General features: G+C 41.2%; 1 protein-coding gene across 1 annotated transcript in view; it reads right to left on the bottom strand.

Annotated features, from left to right (window-relative positions):
- kcnk3a (potassium channel, subfamily K, member 3a) overlaps nucleotides 1-12,493 on the bottom strand; it is a 36,597-nt gene extending 24,104 nt beyond the window's left edge. The window contains exon 1 of the mRNA XM_058080579.1: nucleotides 12,096-12,493. Coding sequence (XP_057936562.1) covers nucleotides 12,096-12,378 — 283 coding nt within the window. The 5' untranslated portion in view covers nucleotides 12,379-12,493. The remainder of the gene's footprint in view (nucleotides 1-12,095) is intronic.
- Nucleotides 12,494-21,733: the final 9,240 nt, after the last annotated feature.

The raw sequence follows: 21,733 nt of genomic DNA, 5'->3' as shown, positions 1-21,733 counted from the left end.
ATGACACATATGTATAAAATGTTTGATTTGCTTCACTGTAAGCATGACCAAAGTGTTTTTCCGTAAACCCTGATCTTTCCTTGTAAACGTTCCCTGACGGCTCCAAGCATTTTTCCATGAACCATCACCAGACTCACGTTCCCAATACCTTTCCTTTTCAGGCCACAAAAGGGGAACCATGGAGACGGACAGCGACCATGTGACTAACAGGACGGCTTCTACTACACACAAAGTCCTGTGTTACATGCTTTGGAGAGATGATCCTATCTTTGGACGGGATCGGGATAAAGATCAAAGTTTAGAGTCACGTTGAAAGTAAAGCGCATTCAATACAAAAACAATAAAATCAGGGAAATCAATCCAGAATAAATAAATACGATGCATAACAGACGCAGAAAACGAAGCTTATACATTCATAGTGGTGCTGTCAGCATCTTCCTGGAGCATGATGACATATTTCAGTAATGAATTTTAAATGGAAAGATGTTAAGGGACGACATTAAAGCTAAAAGCTTTTGGCTTATTCCAGGCCATGAGATTTTAGGTAGTCTTCCTTTCACATGAAAAAAAAAAAAAAAGAGCTTATTCTTCATGTCCATCATGCGGCGTATATTTATACCACAGAAGGAGGTCAGAAGGGAGCTTCAAGTTAAACAGCTCTCACTACCGGACACTATTTGCTTTGGTTCGACTCCAATCCAGTCCATGGGGGGGGGGGGTCTAATAAATACAAATGTTTTGGTTAGTGAGTCAGGTTGAATCCTAGGTTTGCATGTCGTCCCCTTGCGTCTTTCTTCCCATTTAATCCAAATTTAATCCAAAACATGCATGTTTGTTTGCAAGTTTGTTTGCTGGAGTCTATCCCAGCTGTCTTCAGGGCGAGAGGCGGGGTACACCCTGGACTGGTCGCCAGCCAATCACAGGGCACATATAGACAAACAACCATTCACACTCACATTCATACCTATGGACAATTTGGAGTTAGGTTTAGGTTTGAATAGCCCACACGGTAACCCACGCCAAGCTGTGTCACTTCCTGTCCAGCCCCCAACTCCGCTCCTCTAGCACCAGAATGTATTTACAGCATCAAACACAAGCATTATTTAGCTTAATTATGTCTTAAATGAATATGATATTGGGTCATATAAGTGTAAAGATTATTATAGGGGTGTTAGTTCATGTCTAGAGGGCTCTAATAATGTTAAAACACATACTTTGAAGGTGGTTTGCTGTATGCTCTAACTATGAAAATATTCAATTTATTCATTCATTTTCGACCGCTTATCCTCACGAGGGTCGCGGGGGGTGCTGGAGCCTATCCCAGCTGTCTTCGGGCGTGAGGCGGGGAGTCGCCAATTAACCTAGCATGTTTTTGGAATGTGGGAGGAAACCGGAGTACCCGGAGAAAACCCACGCATGCACGGGGAGAACATGCAAACTCCACACAGAGATGGCCGAGGGTGGAATTGAACCCGGGTCTCCTAGTTGTGAGGTCTGCGCGCTAACCACTAGACCGCCGTGCCACCTGTTTACAGGAATATGTGCCCTGTAATTGTTGGGGGAGGGGGGGTAATTGTGTCGCGAGTGAACACAAGTGTTGTGAAACCATTCCAACAATCAGTTTTTTAGTGCAAATGTTGATCTGAAATCGGCCGAGAATGTCCATCATGCTAGTAGCTAGGAGAGTTTAGGGTGGAAGTATTCACAGTGTCTTTGAATGCATCTTCCGACAATAGTCCCCAATGGATACGGAATATAACGCCATTAGTTCCCACTTTCTCAAAGTGGGCCTATCCTTTTTATCCAATTGTAATGTAATGTAATGTAATGTAACTTGTTGCAATGATAATAATCCAGTTTGCTATATCCTAAACTGTAGCCGCAGGGTTGTAAACAAACAAAAACCCACACAGATAAAAACATAACCTCTTTGGAGGAGGCAAGGGAGTAAAATAAAATATAATAAACAATAAAGAGGGAGTTAAAGATGGAGCTTTATTTGAATTTATGTACTAAATAATAAACAACTATGCCCCTATACAGTATGTAATGAGAGGAAAGGTCATTGTGGTTAAGTGTCATCCATCATGTTGTGTGTGTGTGACACCATCAATCAAGGATGAGGATGGATAGCATATTTCTAACTACCCTTCCGAATACTGTATATTAAAATAACCCCCAAAAATGTCAGTCCATCCTGCTAAATTATTACCAGGTGTTGCCCATATGCCGCACCAACAAAACCAGTCTGACCATCCAAGCGTCTCATTACGTCTCCATATTGCACGTGATTAAATATAATTCCCAGGCAAACAATTGACAATGAATTATGAATCTCACATAAACCAACACAGGTTTGCCGCTTTCTTTTCAAATGCATTATGGTTATTTTTTATGACCTTACTGGCCTGGTTTTATCCAAATAAACAATTCTCATAACGACCACAAGTCAAATATTTAATCATCAGTGGAACATGATGTTCTTTTCTTATATTTTTGCAGCTGCACATCACATGGATGGCTTCATTTTTGATGTGGAGTTACTGTGAAAGGAAATAAGCTAACTTATTCAGCGTTTTTCAGCCCTCAATATCAAAGGATATTAGGATATCATACCCATAAAGAGCTCCTATTGTGAATGTATGGAATGTATAGAATGCGGTATCATTAGTAGACTCGGCTCTATAACACACCTCATACACACCTGGGTCAGCATCCGCAAAGCATCATAACGCTACAAATTCCTCTTAGTGACGTCACTCTTAGGATCCGCTCCAGATTCTGATCTTTTAAAACACAACATTAGCAACAAATGCCGTCTTCTCTGGTGGTGGTATTGGATACTTGGTAATGGTAATGGTTTAATTTCATTTGAACATGCATCAGATTACAATTGAACGCATCACATAATCAGTTCACAGTTCCACATGTCCAAGAGGAGTAGGAAGAAGCAAAGCTTATTAAATCCTACCCCTCCATCTGGTACTTTTACAATCAGTAACTGGTACATTTGTTCACTTCCTGCTTTCCTAACATAGTTTACGTTTTGTTTTGTTTAGGTTTTTTTCACGTATCGAAGTACGACTTGATATGACCAACATTTGTTCACTTCCTGCTTTCCTAATATAATTTGTTTTTTGGGGGGGGGGGTTTAATTGATTTTATTACATTTTTATTTTATGCTTTCTAATATAATTTAATTTTTTTTAAAAATATTGTTATTTTTATTTGTTTTTGTCACATACCAAAGTACGAGGCGATATGACCATACAATTACATAACGGGTACCATAGTAACCGTCAATATAGTGATACAGCACATCATGACTGGTTCAAGACTCCTCAGTAATTTATCGTTTTAGTCCCTCATCCACACAAAAAACTCAAAAAATCCACACATTCTGGGTGCCCTGATACCGTATTTTTGGAAAACGGCCTTTTGGAAAAGTGAACATTTGTTCACTTCCTGCTTTCCTAATATAATTTTTTTAATTTAATTTTTTTTAATTGATTTTATTATTTTTGTATTTTAATTTAATTAATAATAATTGTATTAATTATTTATTTATGAATTAATTGTGATTATTTATTAATAGTTTTAATATTTAAACAAATTTAATAAAATAATAATAATAAAATAAAATAAATAAATTACTTTAGTTTAATAATTAAAATAAAAAAATTTAATTTAATAGTAATAATTTAATTTAAAATTTTAATTTTTAAATTTTGTCATGTACCAAAGTACGAGGTGATATGAGCATCCAATGCCATAATGGGTACCATAGTAAGTGTCAATATAGTGATATATATAGCACATCATGACTGGTTCAAGACTCTTCATCCTTGTATTTAGCAAACATCAACTGCTTGTATTGTTTCTTGAATTGGCTCATCGTTGTGCATTGTTTGATTTCTTTACTCAATCCATTCCATAGTTTGATTCCACATACTGAATAGCTATAACCAGCTTTTACAGGCTATTTGTGTATTTGTATATAGCTACAGGAAGCTTCCAGAAGAAGCTCCGGGGCTTTAGAAGTCATTTGGTTTTGGTGACTCAGCAAAACTCGGGCTATTGTTCAAAGGTATTGTGACATTTCTAAGATACATAGACACTTATTAGAAGAATCTGTTTCATAATGCAAGAGTTAATGTCATTTTACATCATACGGAGAGTCCGTTATAAGCAAGAAGGCCATTACCTCGCTTTAGCATTGGGGGGGGGGGGGCTATTCCATTCACGCTAACGCTATATCAACGTTAGTCTAGCTTGAACTGCACTAGTTGCCATTCATTTCTTCATCCTTTCTCAACATTCAGCGTTTTGAGTTCTGCAAACCTTCAAACCTTCAAGTAGGCTAGTTCCGCATTTGAAGTACCCAAAACCCTCTGCATGGTAGATAGAAATGGAAAAGATTTGCGAGTCATATTCTCTGTACGCTCAACCACTTAGAGCTCGAACCGCCAGTGCTGAGTGAATAATAATGTTAGTAATTACCATTAAAAATTCAAAGCCGCCACCTCCAAATACGCAACCGCTGGCAACGGGTTTGTGTCTGAATCGTAGTTAATGACAATATAAAAGGGGCGAAGTTAACATGTTTTATTCATCGAGGGTCCACGTATAGAAACATTTCAATTACGTGACCGAAGGCAGAGCTGCCGCACGTGTCCGCTCTGCTCTTTTATGGCACGCTTCACATTCATTCACAGATGGAATCTGGGGTTGTGGCGTGGAAAAGTACATTACAGATGGCGTCCTTTCCTTTTTTTTAATGTGACCAAGGAATCTTCTTTGGTAGCAACAGGCACATTTTTCACATTATCGTACTAACGAGTAGGCATGACTCAAAATGAGTCCACTGGGCTGCAGGATATTTTGGTCTGGTCTGCCTGGCCTTCCTGGGGGTCCCGCTGGAACCAGCTGACGCCGGGGCTTGCCCTGGTGTCATGGTTGGCGCTACCTCCCTGGATCTGTCCTGGGTCGCGGGCGCCAACGTGCCCTTGGGGGGGCGTTCACCGGCCTCCAGGCAGTGGGGTCCGCGCTGCTGGTGGCCTGAAGTCTACGGTGGTGGCTTGGGGTTGTTGCGCTGTGGTGGCTGCTGCGGGGACCGGGCTGTGTGTTGGGAGGGGACCTGATCCTGCTCGTGGGTACGGGGGCCGGGGTGGCGTGTGGGGATGGGGAGCATGCTCCTCGGGGTGGGGCCTGCTGGGGGGGCGGTGCTCTTCCGGGCGTTTGGGTGTCTGCTGCCACTGGTCCTATGCTCTGCCGCATCGCTGTCCCTGTCTTTGCCCATCCCCAGTCTTGCCTTAGGGCTCGTCGGGGATGGTTCTCCGGTACGTGGGCGGAGCGCTGCTGGTTCTGGGGGCGGGGGGGGCTGGCCCTCCCGGTGGATGGTGGGGTCCTTCGGGGGCCTTGCGCTGGTCTTAACTCCTCGGCTCTGGTGCGTGGCCTCCCCGTGACTTGGAGCTATGGCTCTCCCTCACGGGGGTGAGCTGCCCGGTGGATGTCGGCCGGCGCAGTGGAGCGCCTCACCACTCGCCTGCTCGCCCCCTCCGCTTGCTCATGTGCGGGCCTCCTCCCCTCGCCCGCTCCTTTGTCTGCCACACTGCAGTAGCCCTGATGCCGTGGTCGAGGGGAGTCTGGGGGTGCTATGCCTTGGCGGTCCGTACCTCCCTGGGCTCGGGGCCTGGTTGTGGGTCTGGGACCCCTGGGTCCCCCACCCTGTGATGCCCCGGACGCCCCACCCGGGGACGTCCACAGCATGTGTGTGTATTGAGTGGATGGGGTGTGCATGTGTCTGAGTTTATTTTATGTATTTATTGTTTTAAATACATAGATAATTAATGATTAGTTTTATTATAATTATATATATATGTATATATATATGTATATGTGTGGATGTGTATGTGGGTATATGGCCATGTAGATATACGGGGGGGGGGGGGGCTCTGCGGGGGTCTGGCGTAGGGTGTTCCATCTCAACCGCCCGGTCCTCCATGGGGCAGTGTGCCCGGGCCTCTTCTGTCCTGGCCGGGGCGGTCCTATGTCGGTGGTCGGGCCTGGGGTTACCTGGGGCGGGCCGGGTTCTGCTTCCTGGGGGTGTGTGGGGGGCGGGAGGCGGTGCCTCCGGCCGTGGACGGGCTCCCTTCCGGCCGGCAGGGGCGCCCCTGTGCCCACGGGTGTGTGGCCTTCGATGCCCTTCTGCCCTAGTAGGGTATGGTCTCCCGCTGGTCTCGGGGGTGCGGCTCTCCTCCGGCCTGCTGGCGCCCTGTTGCCGGTTGGGATTGCTCCTCCATGGCCTCTTGCTGGTCTCTTCGGGGAGTTGCTTCGGGGGCGGGTCTTGGGGAGTCGGCCCTGGCTTTGCCCACACCCACGGGGCCGGAGGATCTCTGGCGGTGGGGGCTTGACCTGGCTGCGCGGGGCGGGGTTTGCTGGGTGGTAGAAGGCAGTCTCTCTCCTTTTGTCATTCTCAGTGACAATTACACATTCACACACTCGCATTCACATACACAACACACCTCCATATGGGCACTCACAGCACATGGGTGCTTCTCTATACAATCTACTCTCTTATCCCTGATGTTTATATAGTATTGGTATGCTATTATTACAGTAATAATGATGTCAAGCAATGAGATTTTAATTACTGTAACTGTATGGTTGCAATTGTGTTTACTATCATGGGTCATGTCCTCATTGTTACTATTGCTATTGGTAAGTTGGACTGTTTCATTCCACTGATATCATCTCCAGTGTGACCCTTAGCCATCATTGACATTTAACTGTTCTGTTTGTCACTGTTGTTGTTTTGGGAATTCTTGTTGCTGCTGTTTTTGTCTCCCTCTACTGCCCCCCCCCCCCCCCCCCGACCCCACCTTTCTCTTCTCTCTTCTTCTTTTCTGTTCTTCTTCTTGCTCCGGTCCGGTCGTCCCAAATGGCATAACAAAGACATCAAATAACGGCAAATAAAATTTCATGGTACAGGGAAGTTGTAGCCAACACCTTTCCTGACACAGAGCAAATCTGTCTAGCATGTAAGGGCATTTAGATCAACAATACTATCTGCCCCAATGGCTGGACGGGACAAAAAAAAAAAAAAAAAAAAAAAAAAAAAAAAAGGAGATGACTCACATCAATAAAAGAAAGCAAACAGTGAGTTCTGTTGATGGATGTTTTTACTGATCTCATCCGTATGCTAATTCAATTTATGAGTCTAAAACGGGCGCTAAAGAGGTGCTTTAATCGCTATGTTAAAAGTCTAAATGTGTCGTCTACTCAAGGTCATTTTCACGTGGCGTGGAACCTCTAAAACCAAAGTGCTAACATTTCCTGGAAAGCATGCCTCGAAAGTCATGCAAAACGCGGGAGTTCAAACCATGCATGACGTCGTAAACAAATGAAATTAAATGTCAGATTTCAGATTAGTGAGGATTACTTGTTTGCCACTGTGTTCTTGTCTATGTAAAAGTATAAACTAAGACTAAAATTAACTGTCAAAACGTAATTTTCTCATCGTTTTTTTTTCGTGGAGCCTCTCTCTGGGCTCCTCTAGTGGACGGAAATGTGGGACGTCTTGGGACTAAATGCACGGCGGAAACTGTTAAAAAGTTATTATTTGTTGTCTTTTTAACCTTTCAAGTGTTAAGTTACTGTGTGATGATTTTAGACACTGTGAGTCCAACTCCCGCGCAGCGTAGTACTTAAACACTTGTTGCACTGTGTTCTTGTCTGTGTAAAAGTACAAATTAAGACTCAAATCAACTGTCAAAACATAATTTTCGTGTTTTTTTTCGGGGAGCCTTCCTCTGGGCTCCTCTAACGCCCTCTGGTGGATGGAAATGTGGGACGTCTTGGGACGAAATGCATGGCGGAAGCCATTAAAAAGTTATTATTTGTTGTCTTTTTAACCTTTTGAGTGTTAAGTTGCTGTGTGATGATTTTAGACACTGTGAGTCCAACTCCTGTGCAACGTAGTACTTAAACACTTAGCAGTAGATCTGAAGTTGCACTGTGTTCTTGTCTGTGTAAAAGTACAAATTAAGACTCAAATCAACTGTCAAAACATAATTTTCGTGTTTTTTTTTTTTCGGGGAGCCTTCCTCTGGGCTCCTCTAACGCCCTCTGGTGGATGGAAATGTGGGACGTCTTGGGACAAAATGCATGGCGGAAGCCATTAAAAAGTTATTATTTGTTGTCTTTTTAACCTTTTGAGTGTTAAGTTGCTGTGTGATGATTTTAGACACTGTGAGTCCAACTCCTGTGCAACGTAGTACTTAAACACTTAGCAGTAGATCTGAAGTTGCACTGTGTTCTTGTCTGTGTAAAAGTACAAATTAAGACTCAAATCAACTGTCAAAACATAATTTTCGTGTTTTTTTTATGGAGCCTTTCTCTGGGCTCCTCTAATGCCCTCTTGTGGATGGAAATGTGGGACGTCTTGGGACGAAATGCATGGCGGAAACCGTTAAAAAGTTATTATCTGTTGTCTTTTTAACCTTTTGAGTGTTAAGTTGCTGTGTGATGATTTTAGACACTGTGAGTCAGACTCCCACGCAGCACAGTACTTAAACACTTACACACTGAAAGTAAAGGAGGTGTCGTGAGATTAGAACGTAGTCGTAAATTAGCTGGATAAGCCACAGGGTTCAAAGTTTAAGTCCACCGGAAATGAACATAAAAGACGAACATCCCGTATGTAAATTGCTCAGACTACCCACATTTCTCACATGAAATGTTACTATTGGGCCTGTCTGTGCATACTATGATTTTCCTGCTGGGCACATCATGTCCATAGACAACTAGTCCATACAAACTCAATAAACACGACAAAGCACAAATGAACAACCAAATGAGTCATTAGTCATCGTTCATGTTCGTCCTCAACATGATCTTGGATGACCTTGAAATGCAAGCAGGGCAGTCAGTGGTGGGGTCGCACACGTGACACATCTGCCCCCATCTCGGACTATGTGAGGAAATCGTTTTCTAATACGGGCGAGCCACCCCTTCAGCCATGTTTATCACATGAACATCTCCACCACACAGGATGCTGCCCCAATCTCCTTCCTGCCCAAACCTCATACGGCATTCCTCACATGGCCTCCACACTAAATGGACACACTGAGCCTGGAAAGCAATGATAGATTGGGTATTTTTCTCCTTCAGACTGCTGGGGAGAAGGGTTGGGGGTGGGGGGTGGGGGGGGGTGGCTTTAATGTCTAGAAGGTTCCAATGATGTTTAAAACCGTATTTTCAAGGTTGCAGGTTTTTCTAACTACACTCTGGACTGGTGGCCGGCCAACCACAGGGCACATATAGACAAACAACCATTCACACTCACATTCATAGCTATGGGCCGTGGCCGTGTAGGCTACATGCTAATCACCCGTGCATATGGAATGAATAAAGTGTCGGTGTATGGTGTGTTTGAGTTTTGTCGGTATAAATTAGAATTATTCATTCATTCATTCATTTTCTTCCGCTTATCCTCACGAGGGTCGCAGGGGGTGCTGGAGCCTATCCCAGCTGTCATCGGGCGAGAGGTGGGGTACACCCTGGACTGGTGGCCAGCCAATCACAGGGCACATATAGACAAACAACCATTCACACTCACATTCATACCTATGGACAATTTGGAGTCGCCAATTAACCTAGCATGTTTTTGGAATGTGGGAGGAAACCGAAGTACCCGGAGAAAACCGGGGTAGAACATGCAAACTCCACACAGAGATGGCCGAGGGAATTGAACCCTGGTCTCCTAGCTGTGAGGTCTGCGCGCTAACCACTCGACCGCCGTGCCGCCTAAATTAGAATTAACTGATAAATATTGTTGATTATGAATTAAAATGTGCCATATTGGGCAATCACACCCTTTACAATAACTTCCTGTTCTCTGGTTATCATCACATTTACTTTCCTCAGAGGACCTCATAAAAGACCTCATAAAAGAATCCAAAGAAAATTTTCACAGACGTGGCAATAATTTAGGCTCAGAGACACTCATCCTGTGTTTAACCGTAGGTCACGGCCGTATGATCTTGACATCAACACTGCGAGCCACGAGGCCAATAGAACAGTGGAACAGTGGAACAGTCAGGCTCTGGTGTTATCATTAATATGTAATGGCAGCTCGGAACGGCAAACAACTGTGTTTGCAGCAGCCGCAGGGTTCACGGGTTACAGAAGACCTGGCTTGGGTTGGTGTGCAATTAGCAGCCCGCGTCTGATTGGGTTACAAGCCTGCTCGCTAAATACTATGGATGGTGGACATGGTGACAAAAACGGTGCTGAAGATGAAAAATATTAACGTAAACTCTCTCCTGGGTGGGTCTACTGTCGCACTTATCAAAAATGATTTGCCTTCTGGTGTCATTTCTAATAGAGTATCCGTGCCGTTAAATTACTTCGAAGTGGAATTGAATGCAAATCAACTAAAAGGTTCAACCACCAAAGCAAACATGGTCGTGTAATAAAGAGTGTAAGCTCGGTAAAAAGCCTGCAGGGAATTTGCAAGCTGGTATAACACTTGAGAATCTTCTAATTACATTTTTTTTTTTAATTCTGAGAAGCAGCACCACAATTTGCATTTAAAGAGACGGTGCAGCTGCAGCATCATGTGTGACTTTAAGGTGACCCACAGTGCTGCAATTCAACAAAATGCTCCGAGCTCAATAAGCTCTGACGTGGAACAATGTTGTCTATTTATAATGGCGTCCTCTCAGCTCTCACTTTGGGTGAGGCCTCAAAGACACGTCGCTACATATTTGCATGGTTATAGTTCATGTAAGATACTGTATGTACTACGGTACTATGGTACTACTGTACTACTGGATGCTGGTGTAATCACATTTCATAGCGGGGTCGAGTTCTTCTTACTGATTTTGTTTTTAAATCAGAATCTTAAAGTAGATGTAAAGAAAATTGCCATTCATACATAAAAATACAATAGAATAGAAAATAAAGTGAAATTACATTAACAAAATATACATTTGGAAAAGTCATTCCCAATTTATAATTATTATAATTTATAATATAACTGTCTTTTTTTGAGCAACTATGAAAACTATGAAAACTATGAACTATGAACTGATTTAAGAAGCATTTGTTTGGATTGGATTGATGAATATTCATTTCAAATAAGGATAATACGTAGAACAAAAATGAATGACTCGGAATTATCTCAAATTCAATAAAAACTTTATGTATATAGCATATTCAAAACAACCCCAAATTTAAAAAAAATGTGTAAATAAATGCAATTTATGAGAGCATAATAAATAAAATACTAAAATTATAATTTTAGTATTTTATTTATTATGCTCTCATAAAGTTTCATAGAGCATAATAAATAAAATACTAAAATTATGATTTTAGTTTTTTATTAAACGGGGACTAAATTATACTAAAATTATAATTTTAGTATTTTATTTATTATAATAAATAATGAATAAAATAATAAATAACAATAATAAATACAATACTAGTATTTTATTTATTGTTGGATTTATTAAATCCTAGTATTTTATTTATTATTGTTATAACAATAACAATAATAAATAAAATACTAGTATTTTATTTATTATTGTTATAACAATAAGAATAATAAATAAAATACTAGTATTTTATTTATTGTTGGATTTATTAAATCCTAGTATTTTATTTTATTATTGTTATTTATTATTTTATTTATTTATTATAATAAATAAAATACTAAAACTATAATTTTAGTATTTTATTTATTATGCTCTCTAAATACTAAAATTATAATTTTAGTATTTTATTTATTATGCACTCATAAATTGCATTTATTTACACAATTTTTTTTAATTTGGGGTTGTTTTGAATATGCTATATACATAAAGTTTTTATTGAATTTGAGATAATTCCGAGTCATTCATTTTTGTTCTACGTATTATCCTTATTTGAAATGAATATTTATCAATCCAATCCAAACAAATGCTTCTTAAATCAGTGTAGCGTCCCCACGACGTGCCGCAAGTGGACACCTGTGGTGCTGTGGAAATGTTCCAAAACAAAGGCATCATATTTAGATGCAGGCAATGTTGACCAAAAAAGGAACGATGCCTTACCTATGGTGGTGATCACAGTGATTGCAAAGTAAAAAGAGCCGGCGAATTGCCACTGCACGCCGGCTTTGTGCGGCTTGAGCTGCAGCACCACCTTCTCCAGATCGTCAAAGTCCTCCTCGGACAAGTTGAAGGTGTGGAGCAACTCGGCCCGCCGCAGGGCCACCTCTCTCCTCTGGCTCGTCTCCTTCTGCGACTCCAGCGCGTCGAAAATAGCGGCGCCCACGATCAGGTAGGTGAAGGTGCAGATGATGAGGGCGAGGGTCCGCACGTTTTGCCTCTTCATGGTGCGACGTGTCAGGGAGACGAACCGAGAGCGAGCGCGGGTCTGGAGGAAGGCGAGCTGGGCTGGTTCATGGCTGTGCTGCTCCGGAGGAGCTCCGGGTGTACTTTATGAGACGGGAGCTGTCCATTCAGCACCGCTTCTCCCTCCCCTATCCTACCCTACCCTACCCTACCCTACCCTACCCCCCCCCCCCCCCCCCCTGCGCCCGGCACTCCCTCCTCGTGCGCGCTCTCCCCCGGTCAAACATGTGACCAGGAAGTGAACCTCCATCCCTGTTTAATCCTCATTTTCCCGGAAACTCCTTTTCTTCAGTGCTCAGAATGCAGAAGTATTCACACATCCGGCAAGTCCGGCAACAAAGCATTTCTGTCCCCCATTTCTTTTTTTTTTTTTAAATAAAATTAAAATTAAATTAACTAAAAAAAATAAAAAAATTAATTATATTATTAAATTTTAATACATTTTTATAATTTATTCAAAATTATTTAAATTATTTGTGCTAGTTACTGTTTACGCTGTACATTGTTGTTCATATTTGATGTCATCAATTTATTCTCCACATTGTTATTATTATTATTATTTATTATTATACGGGCCCTGTGATTGGCTGGCCACCAGTCCAGGGTGTACCCCGCCTCTCGCCCGAAGACAGCTGGGATAGGCTCCAGAACCCCCGCGAACCTCGTGAGGATAAGCGGTAGAAAATGAATCTATCTATCTAGTAACTATCTATCTATCTATCTAGTAACTATCTATCTATCTATCTAGTATCTATCTATCTATCTATCTATCTATCTATCTATCTAGTATCTATCTATCTATCTATCTATCTATCTATCTATCCATCTAACGCAGTGATAGTGATTCTGCTCGCCCATTAGTGTTGTAGTGAAGACTTGTCTACGTCCAAAATAATGGAATATACATTTAAAAAGTATTGTTTATCCACATTCACTGCTATGAGGACATGATGCAGCTAACAAAAATGTTAGCATGACTCCACGAGGAAGCAACGACTTCAAATGTATTGATAATTTAATGTCGGCAATCAAATTGATGGACTACAAAAAGGCTTGCCAGCACTCTCAAATTCTATGAAGGAAATTGTGTAAGTTATTTTTGGATGGAATTGATACATTGTATCTTGATGCAATACATTTTATACGACAAAGCCAAATAATTTCCCTTTTATACTGTACGATACACCATAAGTACTGTATTTGTGGGATGAGCAACCTACAGAGTACATCCGCTAAACTCCTTACTTCCCACTTCAAATTTTGTCTATATGAAGTACAATGCAAATATAAGGCATTGCCAAAACTTGTGATATGTAGTATTCTACACTGGTCACTAGGTGTCAGTAATGTTACTGAAATATTAGATCAGACACAAGCACCAGACTTGAGGTTTGAAAATTTAGTTAGGTTTAGGTTTGAATAGCCCACACAGTACCACACGCCAAGCTGTGTCACTTCCTGTCCAGCCCCCAACTCCGTTCCTCTAGCACCAGAATGTATTTACAGCATCAAACACAAGCATTATTTAGCTTAAGTATGTCTTAAATTAATATTATATTGGGTCATATAAGTGTAAAGATTATTATAGGGGTGTTAGTTCATGTCTGGAGGGCTCTAATAATGTTAAAACACATACTTAGAAGGTGGTTTGCTGTACGCTCTAACTATGAAAATATTCAATTTATTCATTCATTTTCTGGGGCTGCTGGAGCCTATCCCAGCTGTCTTCGGGCAAGAAGCTGTGAGGTCTACGTGCTAACCACTCGTCCACCGTGCAGCCCTATATTACTTGTTGACTTCCAGAATAAACCTGGACGATAGATTGTCCCGTGAATGAATAGTTCAATGGATCCCCATCTAAATTCACAGGACGTCGTCTGCCCTGCGGCTCACCGATAGATTGGTCTCAATCTTAAGTTCCACACCATGAGCCGTGCCAAAAATAGCTCTGGCTTCAATAACCAGGTCAGTCAAGTCAACTGTGACTGAGCCCACCTAAATCCTTCAATCACATCCCGGGGATCTGCAGGCACCGGCCCAATCAATACATTGATTAATCCATGACACTTTGATCAGAACTCTGGCCTTTGAAACACGCTGTGGCTGCCAAAGGTCGAGGGAATTAGATAAGTGTTAAGATACACTCCAAAAATCTATTTTCATACTCAGATACATATGAAGTGAAGCCTTGCATTCATAAATAAAATGAATAAAATGATGTTTTCCAATTGCAATAAAAACACATTTGACACATAAAAAGACTTAAAGATTTCAATCATCAAAGATTTCAAGACATAAAAGGCATCAGTGTGGACGGCGTGCAGCATCACGCAGACCCGCAGGCCTTTAGCTGCAGGCCAGCCAGCCAGCCAGCCCTCCATATCCTTCACTGCATAATCACAAGTCTCATGAACCACAACACTTCCTGCATTCGCTGACCCATCAGAACTGAATTTTCCGGTGGCAGGTTCTGACCCCCGGCGTCTACACTGGGGGATAAAGCCTGTATCGTCATTACTGCGATTTTGGAGAGACTGCAAAGTCAACACTAAACTTGGCGCTCGGGTGCTCTTTGAACCTGTGGATGTTTCCGAGTGGAAGACCTTCGGAAATCATAGCTTCCAATTCCAAGAATACAAGAAGCAAAAAAAATATAATGACACATTTCTTCTCAGGCATTTTCTATGTTCATAAAGATATCCGATGTTGTCCAGCACTTATAATAACTATAAAAGCAATCTTCACTTGCTAAATGTACTGCAAAAAAGGTCAGTAAGGATAATTCATAATGCCGCCTACAGAGAACATACTAACTCCTTTAGTATGTTACTCCTATAAATAAAGGGGCTGCACGGCGGACGAGTGGTTAGCGTGCAGACCTCGCAGCTAGGAGACCAGGGTTCAATTCCACCCTCGGCCATCTCTGTGTGGAGTTTGCATGTTCTCCCTGTGCATGCGTGGGTTTTCTCCGGGTACTCCGGTTTCCTCACACATTCCAAAAACATGCTAGGTTAATTGGTGACTCCAAATTGCCCATAGGTATGAATGTGAGTGTGAATGGTTGTTTGTCTATATGTGCCCTGTGATTGGTTGGCGACCAGTCCAGGGTGTACCCCGCCTCTCGCCCGAAGACAGCTGGGATAGGCTCCAGCACCCCCACGACCCTGGTGAGGAAAAAGCGGTAGAAAATGAATGAATGAATGAAAATAAAATAAAATAAAATAAAATAAAATAAAATAAAATAAAATAAAATAAAATAAAATAAAATAAAATAAAATAAAATAAAATAAAATAAAATAAAATAAAATAAAATAAAATAAAATAAAATAAAATAAACAATTTTATTTTAACCTAAAAATGTCATCCAATACTTCTCTACAAGACAGGAGAAATATGATCTCAGGGAAGAACTACATTTGAAACACTTATATGCTAGGACAGGGGTCGGGAACCTTTTTGGCTAAGAGAGCCATGAAGGCCAGATATTTTAAAATGTGTATCTGTGAGAGCCATATACATTTTGAATGCAATAAAATGTGTGCATTTTTATGTAAGACCAACAGTTTTAGATATAATGGGCTCTAATTATGTAGACCAGGCACACTACCCCACGCCAATGGGGTGTGGCCAGCATACTTTTGTGAGCAGCGCAGTGTCTAATAATAAATCAAATACTTGCTGCCATTAATGCAACTTCTGCTGCTGCATAGTTTTGAACCGTATTCAGTACACGTATTTCATTCTTTTGGCCATCTTCACCAGAAGGCTTGGTTCTGCAGCTTCAGCTATTTGACTAAAGGAGGAAAGTTTACATTTACATGTTTTTTTGACATCTCAATGACCGAGGTAGACTACCGCATTACCCAGTAATAATCAAGTTTTGGTGTTTGACCTGGAAAATATCATCAGGAAAGATGGATATGGTCGGCCGTATTGCAGTAGAAAATAGATGGACGAATTAAAATGCATAAGAAAGTTTTGATTTTTAATATTATTTTTAACAGGGATTTCTGTGATGTTTACTTTAAAATGTTAGCATTTTTATTGTGGTAAGAAATGCTTGAGAGCCAGATAGTGTCATCAAAAGAGCCCTACCTGGCTCCCGAGCCATAGGTTCCCTACCTCTGTGCTAGGACTACGTTAAAAAGCCATAGCATTTCAGTATGTGGAATCAAACTATGGAATGGATTGAGTAAGGAAATCAAACAATGCACAACGATGAGCCAATTCAAGAAACAATACAAGCAGTTGATGTTTGCTAAATACAAGGATGAAGAGTCTTGAACCAGTCATGATGTGCTATATATATCACTATATTGACACTTACTATGGTACCCATTATGGCATTGGATGCTCATATCACTTAGTATTTCGGTACGTGAAAGCTGTTTTAAAAAAAATTAAATAAAAAAAACCAAATTATATTATGAAGGCAGGTAGTGAACAAATGTAACAGTTACTGATTGTAAAAGTACCAGATGGAGGGGTCGGATTTAATAAGCTTTGCTTCTTCCTACTCCTTTTGGACATGTGGAACTGTGAACTGATTATGGGATGCATTCAATTGTAATCTGATGCATGTTCAAATGAAATAAAACCATTACCATTACCATACCGATATCAGCCGATACGAATATGGTATATGCAGTAATCGTGTTTACATCAGCGTATGCTTAGAATATACATACTAAGTATCGGTACATATACACAGCACACGACTTTTGCAGTCATCATCAGTGCTGGAAGGGTTCAAAGGCTGACTAAAACATGGCCGGAGAGCACATTACATAACGTAATGTGACGAGGACATCGTTAAGGCAAAGCCATGAAGACAGGAGCCATCCCAGAGTCTTCACCCCGCCTACTCCCAAGTTGCAAAGCATCCTGGGAGGGGTGCCCTTCAGCTTCCTTACATCTCATTATATGCGCTTCAACATAGCCTGCAGCTTCCCGCTGACATTCAATTAAAGTCTTTCATTTTGTCATCATTTGCCATGCCTCCATGACTCCGCCAGCCCCCCCGCTGTCATTTGATAATTATTCCTAGCATGCATCCAATTAGGTGTGATTCTATTTATTAGCTGTATTTATTGGCACCCCGATGGGAGAGGTACACCTGCACTTCTCCACTGGATGAGAGGAAGTGGCAGCCGTAATGGAAGTGATAATGCTGCTCATTTGGAATTCCAGGAACGGAGTGTTCCACTCAAACGTCTGGTTTTGCCGTGATTGGTGGTTCACTACGGTTCACACTTAACTTGGGAATTGATGGCTTTATGCTAGAGAAAGCATTTTTCTCTTGGAATTACACAATTCAGATACCAGATGCGAGTCGTATTGTTGAGCTCGGCCACCCTACATCGAAACGGCATCAAGGTCTGAGCTCCAGGAGCTAAATGTGATGCCTAAAGACAGAAAGTCGGGGGTCGCAGGTCCTCCAAAAAGGATAATAAATGCAAAAGTGCCAAACATTGGACTCGTTTGGGCCGCTTGTCCTTTTGGTCACTACCCAAAGCTCATAACTCGAACCCATAGGGGAGGTCTGTCCGGTGACGAGGAGACTTGTGATGTTCTAAAGCTGAGGATGTTCTTAATCGTTGCACGGCGGAATTACATCAAAACGGCATCAAGGTCTGAGCTCCAGGAGCTAAATGTGATGCCCAAAGACAGAAAATCGGGGGTCGCAGGTCCTCCAAAAAGGATAATAAATGCAAAAGTGCCAAACATTGGACTTGTTTGGGCCGCTTGTCCTTTTGGTCACTACCCAAAGCTCATAACTCGAACCCATAGCTGAGGTCTATCCGGTGAGGAGGAGACTCGTGATGTTCTAAAGCTGAGGATGTTCTTAATCGTTGCACGGCGGAATTACATCAAAACGGCATCAAGGTCTGAGCTCCAGGAGCTAAATGTTACGCCCAAAGACAGAAAGTCGGGGGTCGCAGGTCCTCCAAAAAGGATAATAAATGCAAAAGTGCCAAACATTGGACTATTCTAAAGTGGCCTAATATGAACCCTGATTTAAATCCAATTGATCATCAATCTGGAGAAGACACACATCGAATCTAAGAGCTGGAGCGGTTGGGCCAAATACTTCTGGACTTGTGGAGGTCAACTAATGAACTCAGAGCTCTGCAAGTCCGGTACATTATCGCAGAGGCTGCACAGATGCAGTAATACTACACCAATACTCCACCTGTTTTAATACTACCAGAAAATATACAATGTAGCAACAATGACCTGACTTCCCTATGGTTCCTTTAACGAGTCATTCCCGCTGTCTGGATTACCGCCATCATCTCTAACTGGCATTGTCACAGATTTTTGTATTACATAACACTTGTCTCTCCATATGAGCGCTGATTGCCCACCCTGCCGTCAACTTTTCTTCCCGTACGTCTGCCATAAACATTGACAGCCTGACTCTCATTAAGCTAAAGGTCATAAATTCCATTTCACGCATCAATTTTGCTCAAGCTGAAGCAACAGTGTGCTAAATAACAAACATGAGGACACCAGGAGAAAAAAAAAGTATGCTTGCAGATAAAATGAATGAGCGTATATGACTGGTAGCCATTAGAAATTACAGCAGCGCTTCATATTTTGACCTTTCAAATCTTACGTCAACATTATAGGCTCAACTGCTATAGTACGACAGTTCCTTGTCCTCGTTTTAGAACACAGAAAGCAGATTGACGACACACTGGTTAAAAAAATATATAGAAAAAAATAAAAAATAAAAATAAAAATAAAAATAAAAATAAAAATAAAAATAAAAATAAAAATAAAAATAAAAATAAAAATAAAAATAAAAATAAAAATAAAAATAAAAATAAAAATAAAAATAAAAATAAAAATAAAAATAAAAATAAAAAAGGAAGTGGAAGTGGAAAAACACTGTAGTTGGGATAGTGACAATTGGAAAGTAGTCAGACTCAAGTGTGATAATTTAATTTGAGGTATTTTAAAGAATATTTTTCTTTTTTTCTCCCACATACTTTTATTTTTCTATCTCACTGAAACAATACCATAACATTGATGTTTTTATATCCTTGTTAGCTTGTGCTGACTGTGTAGTTGGAGTGGTTTCTTTCTTTCTTTTGTACTGGACTATGTACGATAGGATGACTAGTAATGAACCGGTCGCTCTGGTTGGCACGTGGTTGGGTGCCTCAAGCTGGGTGAGGGTGGTTGGATATGGGGTTTTTATTCTGTGTACACAAGGAATAATATATATTTTGTTGGGATGAGGTTGGAATCTGGGTGGTTAGGGGGTTAGGTGGGACTAGATCAGTCTTGACTTCTTCCCACTCCCTTTTGAACATGTGTACGTTTATATATATATATATATTTTTTTTTTATTTGTATTGATTTTGGTTGGTTTGTGGTGTTTTGGATGTTTTTCATGTTCGAAATAAAGAAGAAAAAAAAAGAATGACTGAGAGCATAGCTGGCAGGCGTCATGACACAATGTTTACATACTGACTGTTTGCAGCTGCAGACGCAGCCCATAGTATCTCCTCCACGCATACATTTACACAGGGTGTATACACTCGGTAAGAAATGTTAGAAAAGTCCACAGGCTGCACCTGTCACACAGTGTGGATGTGACGGCCTGCTGTTGTGCTTGTTTCACTTGTTAACAGAAATGTTAACAGTGCTAGATCTAGAGCTCGAGTTCTGTACCTGTCCTGCAGGTAAGACTACCTTGCACACTCTATAATGCTACACAGACATACACCATGTATCCGGAAACGCCCATATAAGGAAGTGCGGTTCACTGTGACATCACAGGGAGCCGATGTTCAAAAAAAAAATCTGAAATCTGAGCCAAAGCGCGGGAGCTGTTTTGATGGAAATATTATTTGGGTAAACAATCTATGAACAAACAGACGTCCATCTCGACTACAAATCCACAGCTGACAGAAACTTCCAATAAACCGTGCAGAGGATTGTGACACGTTGAATAATTCACAGCAAATTTACAAGTGACTACACTAAGTCTCATGGGAAGAAGGTGACTCCGACTGTCAGCTAATGAATTCTTTAAACGCATCTTCAGCTGCTCTTCCTTCTGCATTATTGAAAAAGACAGGAATCACTCAATTCCGCTTCTATGGTATGGTACGGTTAGCTTAACAAGCTACATTAAGCAACATCACGTGTTACATTCCAGCATGTGTGAAAGGGAGTAGGGAGAAGCGTGTTTGGGATTCCACAAGAGTCATATCTAAGTACCTGTGCAGTTCAATAAAAACAAACTCCACAAGAGTCATATCTAAGTACCTGTTCGGTTCAATCAAAACAAACTCCACATGAGTCATATCTAAGTACCCGTGCAGTTCAATAAAAAAACTCCACAAGAGTCATATCTAAGTACCTGTACAGTTAAATCAAAACAAACTCCACAAGAGTCATATCTAAGTACCTGTTCGGTTCAATCAAAACAAACTCCACAAGAGTCATATCTAAGTACCTGTTCGGTTCAATAAAAACAAACTCCACAAGAGTCATATCTAAGTACCTGTTCGGTTCAATCAAAACAAACTCCACAAGAGTCATATCTAAGTACCTGTTCGGTTCAATCAAAACAAACTCCACAAGAGTCATATCTAAGTACCTGTTCGGTTCAATCAAAACAAACTCCACATGAGTCATATCTAAGTACCCGTGCAGTTCAATAAAAAAACTCCACAAGAGTCATAGCTAAGTACCCGTGTAGTTCAATAAAACAAACTCCACAAGAGTCACATCTAAGTACCTGTACGTTTAAAAAAAAACAAACTCCACAAGAGTCATATCTAATTACCTGTTCGGTTCAATAAAAACAAACTCCACAAGAGTCATATCTAAGTACCTCTTCAGTTCAATAAAAACAAACTCCACAAGAGTCATATCTAATTACCTGTACGGTTCAATCAAAACAAACTCCACAAGAGTCATATCTAAGTACCTGTGCGGTTCAATCAAAACAAACTCCACAAGAGTCATATCTAAGTATCTGTACGTGACGAACAGTGGTTGGTCAGCCACCCACATTGCAAGCGTCTCATACCGCATCATTGTAAGGAAAAACTACACATGGTGTAACACGGGAGTCCTCATACAACCTTCCATGTTTTTAATGACAACATCAAACCCTGATTTGGTTGCACAATGGGACCATACACAAACACACACATTCACAGCAGGGCAAGGATAAACACCAGCTCAGAACAGATGACCCCGGGATTGTTTGCAGTCAAGAAAAGGCTGAGGTCAGAGGTCATGAGTTCCAGCGTATTATCAAGCGATCATGTGACACGGCTGGACATGAAGAAAACCAGGCTGGACCTCAG

This window comes from Doryrhamphus excisus, chromosome 1 (assembly GCF_030265055.1).
Source record: "Doryrhamphus excisus isolate RoL2022-K1 chromosome 1, RoL_Dexc_1.0, whole genome shotgun sequence".
In the NCBI taxonomy this organism is placed as follows: domain Eukaryota; kingdom Metazoa; phylum Chordata; class Actinopteri; order Syngnathiformes; family Syngnathidae; genus Doryrhamphus; species Doryrhamphus excisus.
Note: the sequence above shows the minus strand (reverse complement) of the source record. Positions and strands in the feature narration are given on the sequence as shown.